Raw genomic sequence first — 16,717 nt, forward strand, 5'->3', positions numbered from 1 at the left:
AAAAATGGAGGGACCGGATGAGACAAAGGCGAGGGTGATGGACACGTGTGTGGGGTGTGGACTTCCGTTCAGGGGGAGACACGGACAGGACCTTTCGTGCGAATGCCCATGGGGACTAGCGGACGTGAAGAGTAGCGGGGAGAGTAATGACAGACAATCGGGGAGTCATTTACCGGGTCACCGCGACGAGGGCGTTAGAGAGCCCATAGGTCATGGTCATCCGAGTATAGTGATGCGAGTGGTCGAGGTGGCTAGCCCATTACCGGAGTTTGCGGGAGAACCGCACGAAGATCCGAGTGCGTTTGTAGCCGCGTGTGTGGACAGGCTTAGGGGAGTGCCACGAAGGGACTGGGTGACGAGAGTGTGTGGCCAGTTACGGGGCCGGGCGGCGAAATGGTGGACGGACACGGGGGACTATCTATCCGAGTGGGGAGAATTCGAGCGAGCACTAGAGAGGCGGTTCAACGGACCACTGGCACGAGCCGAGTGTCAGCGACAACTTTACAGTGTACCACAGGCCGCAGGGGAGAGCGCCGAATCATTTATCTATAGGAAGGTGCGGTTGCACCGGCGAGTGGGGCCGGAGAGAACAGTGAGCGAGGTCATGCCCGTAATATGCGAACAGTTGTTGCCGTCGCTACGCCCTTTTCTGCGACGGGCCGTGGACCTAGAGGTATCCGAGTTCGTGGAGCTGGCCCGGGAGACTGAAATGGACTTGGCAGCAAGTAGGAGGGAACTCTGGGCAAGAGAGTCACGACGGGAGCCTAGGATGACACCAGTGATGTCACAAGAGACTGTGACACCCGAGGACGCAATGACATTGGTCCGATACAGGGGCGGGGCCACACCACAAGGGCAGAGGACGACAGGGGGACCCACACGGGAGACCAGAACACGGTCAGAGGAGCGGAGTACGAATCAGCGGACGAGTGACAACCGTCCACCCAGGTGTCAGTATTGCCGCAGCCCGGAGTATCACTGGCACGCGGAGTGTCCAACCAAGGCGGAGTTGTGGAGGAAGATGGAAAGGGAAGGACGCCATCCGGGAAACGGACAATAGGGGGCAGGGACAGAGTCGGCCACTGCCTCCTAGATACGAACCCGGACAACATGACAGAAAAGACCTCACCGAGCCCGAGAACGAGTCAGCCCAACGACGCCCGCCATGACACCAGCCACAGGGACGAGAGGAACACAGGGACGTCGCCCGCCAAAAGTGACAGCCCCACTGGGCAGCTCGGAAGAGACACGAGGGACCACGGGAACCGCAGCATGGACGCCACAGCAGACGGGGGAGCCAGTAGCAGTCCAACAGCAGGGGACAGGTCACCACCAGAGGAGCAGGGGGCTCCTCCAGCACAGCTGGGACAGCTGGGCACGGACCAGGCGGCGCTGCTCCGGGTGCCAGTGCTCCTGAACGGCCGTCCCGTCCACGCGTTGGTGGACACGGCGGCGACCCACTCTTTTGTCTCCGCCCACCTGGTGCCGGACGAGGACTTGGAGCCACACGAGGACGAGGTGCAACTGGCAACGGAGGGGACAAGCGCGTCCACGTCTGGACGCGCACAGGTAACCATCGGTGTTCGTGACTTATTCAGTCGGACTAGCGCCCTGGTGATGCGTGGACTGCGGGAGGAGTTGATCCTGGGCCTGCCTTGGCTGGTCCAGGAGGACGCCGCCATTGACATCAAGGACAGTAAGTTGCACGTGGGCCGTCAGGGGCGCCGAACGCTGTACGGCGTGGGCCGGGCGGGCCCTGTTCCTCCCTCACCACAGATCCAGCTGGCAGACCTCACTCATGACGTGCCACCAAATTACACAGGGTTGTTCGAGGGCGTGTTGTCGCAGCAACCGTTAGTGTTCGCGGCCACAGACATGCTGCGGCGGACAACGGTGACGGAACATGCCATCCCTACAAAGCCACACAGTCCCATATACGTAAAGCCGCGGGAGTTTGGACTCAAAGACCGTCAGGTAGTGCAGGAACAGATAACCGAAATGCTCCAGAACGGAGTAATAGAAGCTAGTGAATCTCCGTACAATAGCCAAATCGTCATGGCTAAGAAGAAGGACGGGACCTTGAGGTTCTGTGTGAACTTCAAACCCGTGAACTCTGTCACCATACCCGCCCCACCACCACTGATAAACATTGCAGACGCGTTGGCAGGCTTGGGGGACGCCCGTATATTTACGTCACTTGATCTAAGGTCCGGGTATTGGCAAGTCCCCGTCAGGCAGGAAGACCGTCCTAAGACCGCGTTTACGGCCCCGGACGGACGCAGGTTTCAGTTCCGAGCCATGCCGTTCGGGCTGATGGACGCCCCCTCGACATTCCAGGCCATGATGGTCCGCGTCCTGGATGGGTTCGTGGGCGACTTCGTCACGGCCTATCTGGACGACGTGATCGTCTGGTCACGGACGTGGGAGGACCATGCGCATCACCTGGCATTGGTCCTCGAACGGCTGGCCAGACACGGGCTGACCTGCGCCCCGCACAAGTGCCATATCGGGGCAACGGAGATCAGATTCCTGGGGCATGTCGTCAGTGAGAAGGGGTGCCGCCCTCTCCCGGAGCACCTGGACCTGATCGCGTCCAAGGCGGCTCCACAGACGAGAAAACAGCTGCAAAGACTCATGGGGCTCCTGAACTGGCTGCGGTCCTTCATACCGGACTTCGCAGCGGTGACGGCCCCCATGACGGACTTGCTATCCCCCAAAACAAAATACAGGTGGACCGCGGAGGCCGACCGCGCCCTGGCTACTGTCAAGCGCTTGTTCAAGGACAGTCACACCCTCGCACGGCTGGTGCCGGGCGAACCCCTGTACCTACAAACGGACGCGAGTCAAGTAGGTATGGGGGCCGTGTTGTACCAGGTTGGACCCAATGGCGAGCGACGCGTGATGGAGTATTCCAGTGCCAAATTCGGGCCGGCCGCCCGGAACTACGATGTGAATGAACAGGAGTGCTTGGCAGTGGTGTGGGCTGTCAAGCGGTACCAACACCATCTGGAAGGGCGGGAGTTTACTCTTAGGACGGACAATCAGTGTTTAAAATGGTTGAACTCGATGCAAGGGAGGAAGAGTAAATTTACCCGGTGGGCTGTGACCCTCCAAAACTTTGCATTCACAGTGGAACACGTGCCAGGGAGGACTAACCAACTTGCCGATGAATTGTCACGACATCCTAACCCAGAGGACATCTTTGAGGACGAGGGCACGTGGGACGATCTGCTTCCTCCGTCAGGGCGCGCACCCGTCACGGGAGACCAGATGGGGCCCGCGGCATTGTACGCGGTAACACAGGAGGAACCAGTCACTGAACCCGAGGCAGTGGACACTCTCTCCCAGCTGATTAGCGCCGTGCAGCGGGTTCAGCGGGGGGACGACGTCTCGAAGGCCGCCGTGGAGGCGTGCGGGAACCAGGTGGTACCGGATCAGCGCTGCGTGGACGGGGTCCTGCAGACGCGGGTGCCGGGAGGTGGGGATGCTTGGCGAACTCACGCCCCGAAGGGGGCCCGCGCGGCCATACTGGGTTATTTCCATGACCACCAGCTAGCAGGCCACCCCGGGGCCGAACAAACCGCGGAGGCAATCAGGGTCTCCTTCCACTGGCCCGGCATGGGACACGATGTCCGGGAATACGTCCGACGCTGCCACACTTGCCAGCAGCGCAAGGCCCGGAGGACAGACGGCGAGGAGCAACAGCGACCTCGCCGCCCGCAACACCCATTCCACACACTAGCTCTAGATATCATGGGGCCCTATCCCCGCAGCAGCAAAGGCAAGCGCTTCCTTGTAGTACTAACAGACCTGTTTACCAGATGGGTCGAGGCCTATCCGGTCTCCAACGTCCGGTCGGGAACGTTGATAGCGCTGATCGACGGAGAGGTAGCCCCTCGCTTCGGGTACCCAGCGGTGCTCCTATCGGACAACGGATGTCAGTTCACGGGAGCCCGCTGGAAACAGGCCTGCAGAAGGTGGGGGGTGAGCCACCACACGACGCCGACGTATCACCCGAGGGCCAACCCAACCGAGAGACGGAACCAAGAGATAAAGGCTCAGCTCCGTCTCCGGTTGGGAGAGGACCATTCAAAATGGGATACCCATTTGCCGAACCTCTTATACTGTCTGAGGCGTCGTACGAGTGCCGCCACGGGTTACTCGCCGGCAGAGCTGGTCATGGGACGGAACCTGGCGCTGCCAGGAGAATGCCGGGTAGAGGCGGCAGCCACAGAAGCCGGATGGGGCGAATGTCTCAATACCGAGCTGACCAGAATGCAGGAGAGGGCTAGGCGGAGACAGGAGGCCTATCTACAGCAGACGACACCACAGTCCACTAGACCCCCCCCTACTCTGAACCCCGGGGACCAAGTGTACGTCCGACAGCATCCTCTGTCGTCAAGGGCAAAGAACTTTTGTGCAGGTCTAGCCCCGAAATGGGCGGGCCCCAGGACCGTTCTGCGACAGGCGGGGGCCACATCGTACTTAATACGTACACCAAGCGGGAGGCCCGCAAAAATTCACAGAGACCAACTGCGCCTAGCCGCGGGGGGGAGACAAGCTCCAAGGGACACGGACAGGGGAGAGGGGTCTGCCTCTACACCAGTCACCGACGCAAACCAAGCCAGCCGTGACATGGACGGAAGGTGGGACGAGGACATGGCGGGACAGAAAGAACAAGGAGACGTGACAGAGACGCGACCGGCAGCCGACACAGGGGCAGCCATGAAAGGAACGGAGACAGGAGGGGCAGAAGAGAGCGTAATGGAACCAGCCAGGACATTTGGGGAACCAGACGAAACGACCGCCGACACAAACGTGATCCAGTTCATCACGGAACCGGACACGGACGGGGAGGACGAGGAGGGGAAAGACCCAGACACCCCTCTCTGGCCCCTCAATACGAGTCTGGCGGACTCGTCGTTCATTATGACCGTCACCGAACCAGACTCAGATACAGAACGGGGGGACACAGAGGGGATGGAGGAAGAACTGATGGGGGTCCTGACAGGTGAACCAGGATCTTCGGGGTGGTCTGCCATCCCAACCACGAGGATGGGGGGAAAGGGCAGGACATTAGACCCCAACTGTTCGCTCAGCCCCTCAATTTCCAGAAGCGAATCTGGGGAAAACTCCCGACCTAGGAGGATACGGCGGGTACCCACCTACTTACGGGAATTTCAGTGCAATAACCTACCAAAGGCAAGCCACCACACTAACACAGGATCCCGACTCAGTGTCATGAGTTTACTGCCACCCTTCGCGAGACACCCGCACACGATACACACCAGAGGCCAAGACACTTCCTACCCTCTCGTTTCTACGATCAACGAGTGCAACGGCAGATGCGATTAAGAGACGTTGACGCGCATAATGGCCTTGTGGGAGGGGGGGGCATTTGACGTCGACCCAGAGGCCACCCTAGCTCCTACAGGCCGTTATGGCGCGTCACCGCCTTCTTCTGTGCGCGGGCGTGTGCGGGAGCCAGTGGTGCCACCTTCAATAAATCAGTGTCCCTCCGACGTAGTTTTTTTTATGTATATTTTCTTTTCTTTCAGCAGGACATAATTTTTATTGTAAAAACTATAATATCATCCATCATGTATAATTTAAATTAGAAGGGTAAATAACATGTATTTTAATATGCACGGGGTGAACAAGTCGCGGGTTCCCGTCCACGAGGACGTCAGATGCTGCACGAGACGCGCGCGGGGAGGGGGTCGGCGCGAGCAGAGGAGGGAGTCGCGTCTGGAGAACCGCGGAGGAGTGACGTGTCGGCCGCGAGCTCTCGCCAAGACGAGTGAAACGGGTGAGCATAGAGGCCTCCGGGCTTAACGTCAGTGACGCGGGGAATAGATCAGCAACAGTCTTCGAGTCGTGTCAGGCAGTTCGAAACTATGGAGATTAGTATGTAAACTATTGCCAAGGGGTCGCCTTATTGTAAATAGTTTAGTTTTCTTTTTATTAGTGTTTCATAATTTTTTCCTTTCCTCTTGTATGTATATATATATATATATCTTTATTCGCTTGTATAGTCATGCATTGCCTAGGATAAAATAGTACCATTGTGTCATGGACGAGACCTCGCCATTTTAATGGGACATTTCAGAAACTGTGTCCGCAGGTAGTGCTTGCCTGAATTCGCTATAGGACAGGAAATCAAAGCCCTGCCGGTTTGGGACAAACGCCATCGGTTAGCGCCGCGACGCCGGCGCCTACTACTTCCCATAGGCGGCCGTGTAAGGGGAAATTCTCGTGTAGTCAGGCCTCACCTAAGAACGGTCGTAGGCGGGAACTGCGATAGCCCCGTGCCAGTGCAAATAGTGGCCAATAAAAAGAGTGAGTGCCACGAAACCCTATGTAGTTTCATTATTAGCAGGCTAGATCCTCTTAACTGCCACGCGGCCCGAAACCCACCCCCAACTGAGCTAGCCCAAGAACCTACACAACCAATAAGGGGATCAGCCCGCTCGACGACAATTAGAATTAAGGATAATATAAGACATAATTCCTAAGAAACAAAATAGGAGATGTTTTTATCCACTTTCCATTGTTTTGAATTATAGTAATACACACACAATAATTTTTCCTTTAACCCTTTATAAGGCAGAGAAAAATATCTTCCCATTCAATAATTAATCGTGTAACAGGCCAAGGAAATATTATTCCCAGTTGTGCATTGTGCTGCTATCTTATGGTGTCCAGACAAACCAGTGTAACATTAGGAAAGCGCGCATATATACCTTCTATTGTTGATGTATACATTGTTCTATGGCGACTACAGTAGTGTTGTGGAAATGGATAGCTGATATTTGAAGGTAAATAATATTGCAGTAGATATCTACATGACTTTTAAAGTTATAATATGATAATTATTTATACTTTACCTGTTTTATGAACCGAGCTACAAGTGAAGAAATTTTAAGATTATGTAAGATACAATATATTTATTTGTTGTATGCATGTGGGAAAATATTTCCCAGCACCCACATGTAGAACCAAATTTTTTTAGAATGTAGTAAACAATGCATTTCTGCAAAATAAATAAAGCTCACCGAACTAATTTCTAAATGTAAACTGTTTAAAATATGCAAATACACAGAATATTAGCTGTTATACCTGTAAAAAAATCGATTGATTTGACAGTTGGAATAAATGCTGACCAATTATGGTTTCAGATCATGGCATCTAAGAAATTAACTTCAGAAGAAGCATTAGCCCTATATTTTTCTTTGCCTGAAAATGCAAGTGAATCTGAAGAAGATGGTGACACTTCAGATGAAGATGAACATGAACCTTTTGTTCCAGTAACAACTAGAAATGAAGCACAACAATCTCCATCTTCTTCGAGTGTCTGTGACCCAGGAACTTCTACGCATACGCCTCAAACAAGAGGTTTTGTCCAGCAACAACAAAAAATAAATGAAAGCCAAGAGAGGGCAATAACAAAGTCAGCAAATAGGCCTACGTGCAGACAAACTCGTGGCCTACAACGAAAATCAGATGAAATGTTAGATGAAAATCTAAGTAGGGTTAGTGCAGGCCAAGTTTCTTCAGATTCAGAATCTAGTGAGTCAGACGAGTGTGTAGTTCAGAGTAATGAAGAAATATGGTCCCAGAATGTACCCCAGTTTTATGAATCTTTGCCAGATTTTAGTGTACCTGTGCAACCTAGAATACAGTCCTTAGACTTGGTTGAGTGTAGCAGCCCAGGAGAATTTTTCTGTGCCATTTTTGACAATGAACTCTTTGAGCACCTAGTGTCTCAAACAAATACATATGCAAAGCAAAAACAGTTGGTCCACTGGACACCATGTTGTGTTGAGGAAATGAAAGCGGTGTTTGGCGTGTTTTTGCTAATGGCTGTTCATGTGTTACCATCATTAGACCATTATTGGTCTTCAGACCCACTCTTCAGAGTTGAATCAATTTGTCAGACGATGACTTGTAAAAGATTTAAAAAAATCTTAGAAGCATTGCACTGTAATGATAACACAAAGGCCAAAAAGCGTGGAGAAGAAGGGTATGATAAACTGTACAAAATACGGCCTGTATTTTCTGTTCTTCGATCTAAATTTGTGGCACTGTATACTCCTTCATCATGTCACTCAATTGATGAGTGCATGATACTCTTCAAAGGGCGGTCTTGTATGAAACAATATATGCCGCTAAAACCAATCAAACGTGGGTACAAAGTGTGGGCGAGATGTGATCCACTAACTGGTTTCATGAGCGATTTTGATTTCTACACAGGTAAGGGAACTGAAGTACATGAACAGGCATTAGGTTCAACACTTGGTTCAAGAGTAGTTACTAAGCTCTGTTCCAGTTTGTTTGGCAGCCAACAACCTACTCTGATTGTATTCGATAATTTTTTTACTTCTGTAGAATTACTGGAGATACTGTATCAGAAGAATCTCTCAGCTGTGGGCACTGTTAGGCAAAACAGACGATACTTACCACCACTACTAAAGAAGAAGAACAAGTTAGCAAAAGGAGAGCATGTTTACTCAGTGAAAGCTTTTGTGTGTGCAATTCAGTGGAAAGACAACAGGCATGTAAACATCCTATCATCTGCACATAATCCTCAAGATATTGTCGAAGTGAAACGTACACAGAATGATGGTACAAGAACTTTAGTCAAATGCCCAAAAGCAGTAAGAGATTACACTATGTATATGAGAGGTGTAGATCGTTTTGACCAGATACGTGCAACATACACTGTGTCACGTCGTTCCAGAAAGTGGTGGCACCGAATTTTTTATTTTCTGGTAGATGCTGCACTTGTGAATTCGTTCATTTTGTACACACTTTCTGGTGACAGAGGTCAAATTTCATACAAACATCTTGACTATCATATCAGTGTTGCAAAGCATTTGATTGGTAATTTTTCTTCTCGAAAACGGAAAGGTCCTATTTCTGCCAACTATTTGAAAAAACGCTTCCATAAAGATGGCAAACCCCTTGGAGTTCCTTTAGAAACTAGGTTTTCAAATGTTGGTGTACATCTACCTGTTGAATTGGCATCATTCAGAAGATGCAGACTGTGTTCCTCCAGTAAACACGAAAAAAGGACAAGAGTTGGTTGCAGTCAGTGTGATGTACCACTCTGTAGTGTCCCGTGCTTTAAGACATTTCATACAAAGTGAAGAATTTTGCTGGAACATGAAAAAAGCAGTTAAGATTTGTGTCTTTTTGTAGGCCATGGGAATATTATTCCCACTTGTTAAATATTTGAGCAGGCCATGGGAAATAATTTCCCATGCTATTTTGAAAAAACTAACGCAAAACATTGTTATATAAGGGTTTTGTGTATGATACTATTTCCACTGAATTGTAAATAAAGTAATAAAACTGTCTAAATATAACATTTCATAGTACTGCCTTATAAAGGGTACACACACAATAATTTTTCCTTTAAACGTACTTGCAGATTGGAAAATTTTCCAGGTCTCTTGAAACACGTTTAAAATGTAGTTTTAATAATATGAACTGTAAATAATGATTTAGATGTTTTCAAATACAGCATACAGCATTGCTGTCATAAACAATATGACACATTTACCATACTTGAGCAAAAACTGATAAAAGAAACATTACCATGAGTGCACTTATTTGCTGAATCAATAATTATAGTAGTACATAATATGGCAGTACCTGAATTTTTTTCTTTTGGTTTAAAATTATTATTTAAAACACCAACAGATTTAATTAAACGGAGAAAGAAAAAAAATAAAATATAAAAAACATTTAAGCATAAGACCGGTATGCAAAGTATTGAACACATGCATGTACAATAAGTTAAAAATTTTAATATTTGTTGCAACATAACCCTATAAAAAACTTTACTCGCAAAACTTCGCCTCAAAAATTGTTGCAGGATGGAACATTCTGTACTTTACCAACAAAAGATCATAGTTGCCCGGTGATTTCATTGACTGTGTATGAAGAATATATTTTCCAATTTAAGTGCCTTTTAAACACAGTTGCAATTTCCACAGGCAATAATATTTGCATGTTTACTTAGTATTAATAGAATTTTATAGACATTTCATATGTTAAGGGAACTAACTGTACCCAGCATCTCTGATTTTTTTTAAATATAGGCCTCATATTGCAGTACACATCTGTGGTTGCACAGAACATCGAACGGGTCTGCACACTTCCAAGCCAGTGTTTGCATCGCAGTGTACATGTTACTCATCTGCGTCGTCAGTGTGAAACACCTAGCTGTTACCTGCTGGCAGTTGCACGCTGGAGCCTGTTCACCAATCACAGGCCAGACTGGTGCAGCATGGATAAGGTTATAAATACTTTTAGTTTTTGTTTTGTCACACCAATTACCGAGATGAATGATTTAAAATATAAACTATAGCAAAAACTGGACAATGCATGATGGATGTGGCGGGTGGCCCACAGCACACGCCGAACTGCTATTGGCTGGTAACTTGCGCACTGCGACTGGACAGGGCAACTGTGTCTCGCGGACCACTAAGCCAGTCCCTCAGCCTCTGGTCTGCACAAGTACTTCTTGATATATTAAGGCCTCAAAAAATAAGCTGTAAAATTGTCGACATTAACTGCACATGTGCTAAGAACTCTCTCTTTTTAGAGTAATTATGGGAAGAAAAAGTTCTTCAATATTCTGGATATTGTTAAAAAGAAAAAAAGGAAGTAAATTATTTATTTAGCATGTGGTTTCTTGTAATTAAGTGTGATGATGTTTCTGTAATAAGTCTTTGGAAACAAAAAAAAAGTTTTTTGTTAGAATACTATAAATATTAGTAGCTGTGTTATTCAGTAGGCCTGTGCAAGTAAACAAATTTTCAAATACAGTGTAAACTCTATATAACGACACTTAACGGACTGAGCATTTTTCGGCGTTATAGAGTGGTCGTTAAATGGAGAGAAATCAAAGATATAATTTTACTATTCTATATATGTATTTACTAGGGATGGGGCGAATCCTGATTTCCTCGAATCCGAATCCTAACTCAAATCCTCGACTGGAATTGCTGAATCTGGAACCCGAATCCGAATCTTTTAACAGATGATGTCCACATATCTAATGTAAGTGAGATGTATTCTGCTTGCACTAAAAGTCCCTTGACTTTATCACATGTAGTTTGGTACATTTCTGGTATAGCCTAAGTGTATATAAAGACAAAAATATTTTCTTGAGAAATTTCAGTTTTAGTACAGATTAGCGGTTAGGATTTTTTCTATAAATAAGCTAGAGGTCTGCGAGCCTAAGAATTTTACTTCGAGCCGAGCTCGAGCTTTTGTGGTACAGTTACACTTTTGGGAAATTATTTTTATCTTAACCTTAGTATAATGTTTGAATAAAGTATTAAAATGAAGTGGGCTTATTAATTTTGGGTAAGTATTGACAGTGTGTGTTTACATTTTGCACTGCTAGAAAAAAATAACATTTTCTTTCCCATTGAATCTTACATGTTTCCATTGGTTTATTAGTAACTGATATCATCCAACTAACATAACCAAGTATATGTTTGTGTAAATGTAACATATCTTTGGGAAAATTTCATCCTTGTCAATTTTTCTGGAGTCCTTACTGAGCTTCAACAAACTTAGCACCAAAAATCATGTTGTTTGAAAAGTACATTCACATTGTTTCAACATTTCCACTTTTCAGCACAATAATTCTGAGAGAGATTGTCACAGAGTATTAAATTCTGTTCTTTAATCTATCATGCAGAACAATAATTTGTTCTGCATGTTCAGGAGTTAAATTAGCTCTACGATTGGAGATAGTGTTTCCAGCAGAAGAGAAGCGTCTATCGCTAGCAACCTGCTTGGCTGGAATGCTTTAGTAAAATTGCTTAACCTCAAAATTAGTGTCATAAATATCTGTAACTGGTCATTAAAGTTTAATCAATTGAAAGTAATAAAATAAAAGCATTTTACTTCATTCAATTTACACTTGCAAAAAAAAAAACATACACACATAAACCTACATGGAAATTAGTCTTTTTCAATATCCTGAAATCTGAAATATGTTTACTCATGTCATTAAATGTAGAGCTGTATTGAAGAAGCCGATTTTGCCAATATTTAGTTGAATCGGCATTTCTGCCGACTTCCGATACAGTACGCTTGTTAATTTTCGGCCGATATTACTGAAAAACGAAAGAGACTGACATAACCTAAAAATCCACGAGTACCATTTTCACTTTTCGTAGTAGTACTGCATTCTTTCACATCACATTATTTCTTAGCAAAATGTGCCAACCGTACATATCAAAGTTTAACATCCTTTTTTTTTTCAACAATGTTCTTTAATTTAATATGTCATAAATAAATAATACATTACTATCACGGTAAATATAGTGCAAATATGGTAGCCATCATGCTTCTGTAGTAATTATGGTATCTATAAAGAATCTTTAGTTCTTATTATGGTAATTATCTTAAAATATCTATTGGGTTTGTACTGCAGTTATGGTACATCATTCATATTTCTTCGTATGTTGTTGTTCATTTGTCTTTTTTTCATATTTACGTGCGCCATTATTTGAGACAGAAAGTTTCAGAAAAAATTTTAACGGACTTTATGTCACACATTTAATGGCGTAAATGATGAGACCTCGGGCAATTTAAACGCTTTATACGGAAAAACCTAACATGCGGGACCTAGTGAGTTTTACTGTATTTTTTTTCCCGTAAATAGTAAAAAACCGAATCCTTTGACGAATCCTATATCAGACCCGCCGAATCTTCGAATCCCTAGGATTCGGCGGATTCGGCGGATATTGGATTCGGCGGATATTGGATTCGGTCGCCCCATCCCTAGTATTTACTAATATAGTACACATTTTACTCACGAACATTAATATTCATACAAATAACATTTTACTCACGAACATTAATATTCATACAAATAACAACACTTATTGTGTATAGTTTTTTTTTTTTTTTTTTTTTGTTTTTCCATATTGTAGACATGGTAGAGCGGCTAAATCCAAAGCGTCTTCCAACATCACTGATCTTTTCACCCGTCTCTATTGAGCGTATTAATAAAACATTTTCGTTAATACACAAAGATTTTGGTTTACTCGCCATGTTTACAGTTCAAAAGTCTGTATAAGCAACTGCGATAATGTTAACTTGTAACAAATTGTCAAAAGTCTAGTGACAGAGGTAAACATGTGCAAGTTCATCGTTAAAAAACCAAAGACAAAATTTCTTAGAATTTCCGGTACCTACGTCAGTCGAAGTAAACACATGCTCGAAATACAACAACAAAACAGCAAACAAAAGAACCTAAAGCACGTACACAGCTGCAGTTCGTATCAACTTCGGCAACTTAGAAAGTTCTGCTTAATGATTTATAATGCCGTATTGTTGTCGTTCAATAGAGTGAGCGTGACACTATACAGAGTGTATTATTGTATAGAAAACAAGGTAAACCAACCAAAGTCAAGCAATTTCGACGTTTTAAGGAGTTTGTCGTTAAATCGAGTGACGTTATAAAGAGTTTACACTGTACATGAAGACTAGAATTCATGTTTGATTTGACTTTGAATAATAACACTTAGTAGTAACGAACATTAATTTGATTACGAATAATTGACATCGCATACTTCGTGAGTCTGTAGTACATCAAAGTTTACTGTTGAGGTTGAGGTTAATTTAATTTTGTGGTATAAATACCCAGTGCTACTGTTTTAGCGGGACCACATAGTTCAAAACATGAATGACATTTTAAATGCACAAGTATTCAAAGCTGTCTTGTGGAGCATCAGTGAAAAAATCACGTCAACAATTGAAAACATACTTTTTTTATAAAATAAATTTATAAACAGGAAAACAAATATACAACCATGAACTACAACAGAAAACAGATAGTACTCCTAATAAGTGTACAAAGTTTTTATGTTCTTTTTATTTAAGAATGAGAATACTATAATGATAAATGAGTTGTGTGAACTGTTGTTTCAAGCCGGCAGAAGTTATTATTTTATTATATAATATTAACACAAAAAAAATAATTATTACTGTGTATTATGAGACACTTGGAATTTTGGACTTTTATTGTATGCATGACAAGGAGTGAGTGATACAATGTTTCAAAATATTATGGTAATGTTAAAATTGCAGATAGAAACAGAGTTAGCTAGGGATAGAAAGTTTGAAGTGTAAATATTACAAGTTGCAGCCTAATGATGTATCAAGTTCACACTTTTCATTTATGTCACAATGTCTGTTAATCAAAGATACATAAGCAGGTAAGCTGCTACTGCGTGTCATGGTGGTATATAGATTGTCACCATCAATTTATACGCCGTTGCAACTATCACGTCAATATTTTTTAATTGCCACTGCAAGGGAGAGTCTGTCATGGTTTTTGGCTTTCATTTATTTTTTCCCCCACTACTGATACATGCGATATACCTAAAAATAATAGTTTTTTCCCCCTCAAGTTTGAAAAATTCCAAATAGTCCGTGCTTCAAATCTTGCACACTATATTTTCCGCTTTCGATTTGCATAATGTAGGAAAACTTGTAATTAAAACACAGAGTATTGTTCATGTTTGATTATGCAGTCCCATTAAAACATTAAACTTGGTATTCATATCATACAAATGACCTAACCTAAACAGTATATGACATACTCATGAGGAATCATTTTTATGTCAAATATTCAAACACCAGTAAAATATTTGTTATTTTAAAGTGATAGGTTTCGAAGACAAATAAATTGTTTCAAAGTCCAGTCAAATACAAATAAAATCAACTATCTGTATTTTCTAAAATTTCACAATATTCACATTGGCCTAGAAAATAGCCATGGTAACAATTAAAAAATAAAATTTTTAGTAGTGTTGGGCCGATTCCTAAAATATACCGATTCCGATTCCATTTTCGATTCTTAAATTAAAGGGTCGATTCTTCGATCCGATTCAGATTCCTTAATTTTTAGCTGACAATGTTCAACAGAGTAATACACTCAGAAAAAAAAAGGTTGTTTATGATTTTAAAAATATAATTGCATAATTATATATAATATATATATTATTGATATAATTGTGTTTCATTTTCTGTGCAGAAATTAACATTATATACAGCTTATATAATGTTAAAAAGTATGTTCATTACCATCAAGTTATGCTACCTTGAATTTCTAGCACAATTTGGCCTTTTAACCTTGCATATAGTTAGACGAAACATGTGTTCAAACACTGCCAATAATCAAAGATGTCTTATGACGTATTTTGTAAATAATGTTATAACTTAACCAACTTTTGATACCTTACATTATCAACTCAATTAATTAATTCTAAAAAAAGAGGTTTGTACGTTTAGGTTAAGAATTTTATTTTCAAGCGCAAGTAAATAATGATCCAAATAAAATGACAATATAACCTCGTTGATACATATTTCAAGGGACCATCTCACTTGGTGAAAAGAATAAATCCATCCAGTCTTGCAGTTCTTCACAACCGTAAAGAGAAAATAAATTTTCGGTTCTTGACTAAGAACATTCTGTGCATGTTTAGCATCTCAAAATGTCCACATTTTATGGTGAGATTTTCTTACACAAAATAATTAAACTCTTAAAAAAATTGTGTGTTAACATTTAATTCATTTCAAAAATTTATCGGAAACAATTCTGTTAAACACAACTACTTTCAAGATTGTTTATGTCTGGTAATAAAAATTTACGAACGTTTCAGCAGCAATGTTTGGAAATCCAGATTAGCCAATATATCTAATGTAAAAAGAGCATCGCTGAACACGCACAAGAACGCCGATTTACAGCAATTTGGTTATGTTGCTTTTAAACTTATTTTAATATGGTCGCAGTAATCCACTGTCAATTTGGGTAAAATCTCGTTCAAAAATTATTTCATTTAATTCTGTAAAGTTTAAAGTGCAGAGATGTGAAACATCTTAATTTTCACGTTCACGTCACCAAAGATTTGGTTCATGGCCGTATGGTTTACCATGGCCGGTAGCACAAACAAAAAATTAGGTTGTTTACAATGGCAAATGTAGCTGCCATGATCAAGTTGTTAACGTTTTACGTTATTTTACTTGCCGTTTACATTTACATAATTTTCTTTAAACATTTATGGTTTTGTCTAGTTATTTTTGAAGGTTTACTATTAAATGCAGTGCTGCTGCAACGTAATTTCCGAAAAATGCTTTCGTTTAAAGCGGGAAAGTAGATACTGCATTTGTACTATAGGGAAAATGGCGGTGCAAGTAAATAAATACGTTAATTACCGTAATTCGTAAATCAGTTTTGTAAAAAAGATTGTATTATGTAGTTTAAAAATTATATTTGCATTCATTTTAGTATTTTCTTACGTTGCGTAGGAGATGTATTTTGTAAACTTAAAAACAATGCAGGAATCGGTCATGGTCGATTCCAAAACCATTGTATTCTGAATCCCACGATTATACTGGAATCGGTGGGACCGACCGATTCCGGAATCGGAATCGACCCATCACTAATTTTTAGTTAAGGAAAGAATTATTCAGTAATGAGTAAATTTTTTCACATTACAAATGGAAGATAAGATTCCTCTCGCAACTGACATGGAATCATGTATGATTCAAAACATACAGAATGTTGAGGAATTGTACACATTTATATAAGTTTGCTTAAGCAACAATAAAACTGACAATTTTATATCTATTAAAAGTTGTCTTCAAAGTTTATTTTTTAAAAAAAAAAAATTAAAAAGGC

General features: G+C 43.0%; 1 protein-coding gene across 1 annotated transcript; it reads left to right on the top strand.

Annotated features, from left to right (window-relative positions):
* Window positions 1–6,668: 6,668 nt before the first annotated feature.
* LOC134531213 (piggyBac transposable element-derived protein 4-like) lies at window positions 6,669–16,714 on the top strand. Its single transcript, XM_063366874.1, has 2 exons — window positions 6,669–6,818; window positions 7,179–16,714. The coding sequence occupies exon 2, from the start codon at window positions 7,182–7,184 to the stop codon at window positions 9,147–9,149; it is 1,968 nt and encodes a 655-aa protein (XP_063222944.1). The 5' UTR covers window positions 6,669–6,818; window positions 7,179–7,181; the 3' UTR covers window positions 9,150–16,714.
* Window positions 16,715–16,717: the final 3 nt, after the last annotated feature.

The sequence above is a fragment of the Bacillus rossius genome, chromosome 1 (genome assembly GCF_032445375.1).
Source record: "Bacillus rossius redtenbacheri isolate Brsri chromosome 1, Brsri_v3, whole genome shotgun sequence".
NCBI classification, from domain to species: domain Eukaryota; kingdom Metazoa; phylum Arthropoda; class Insecta; order Phasmatodea; family Bacillidae; genus Bacillus; species Bacillus rossius.

Excerpts from the sequence above, each read along its gene's own strand:
- LOC134531213 (XM_063366874.1), top strand. The coding sequence starts at position 7,182 with ATGGCATCTAAGAAATTAACTTCAGAAGAAGCATTAGCCCTATATTTT.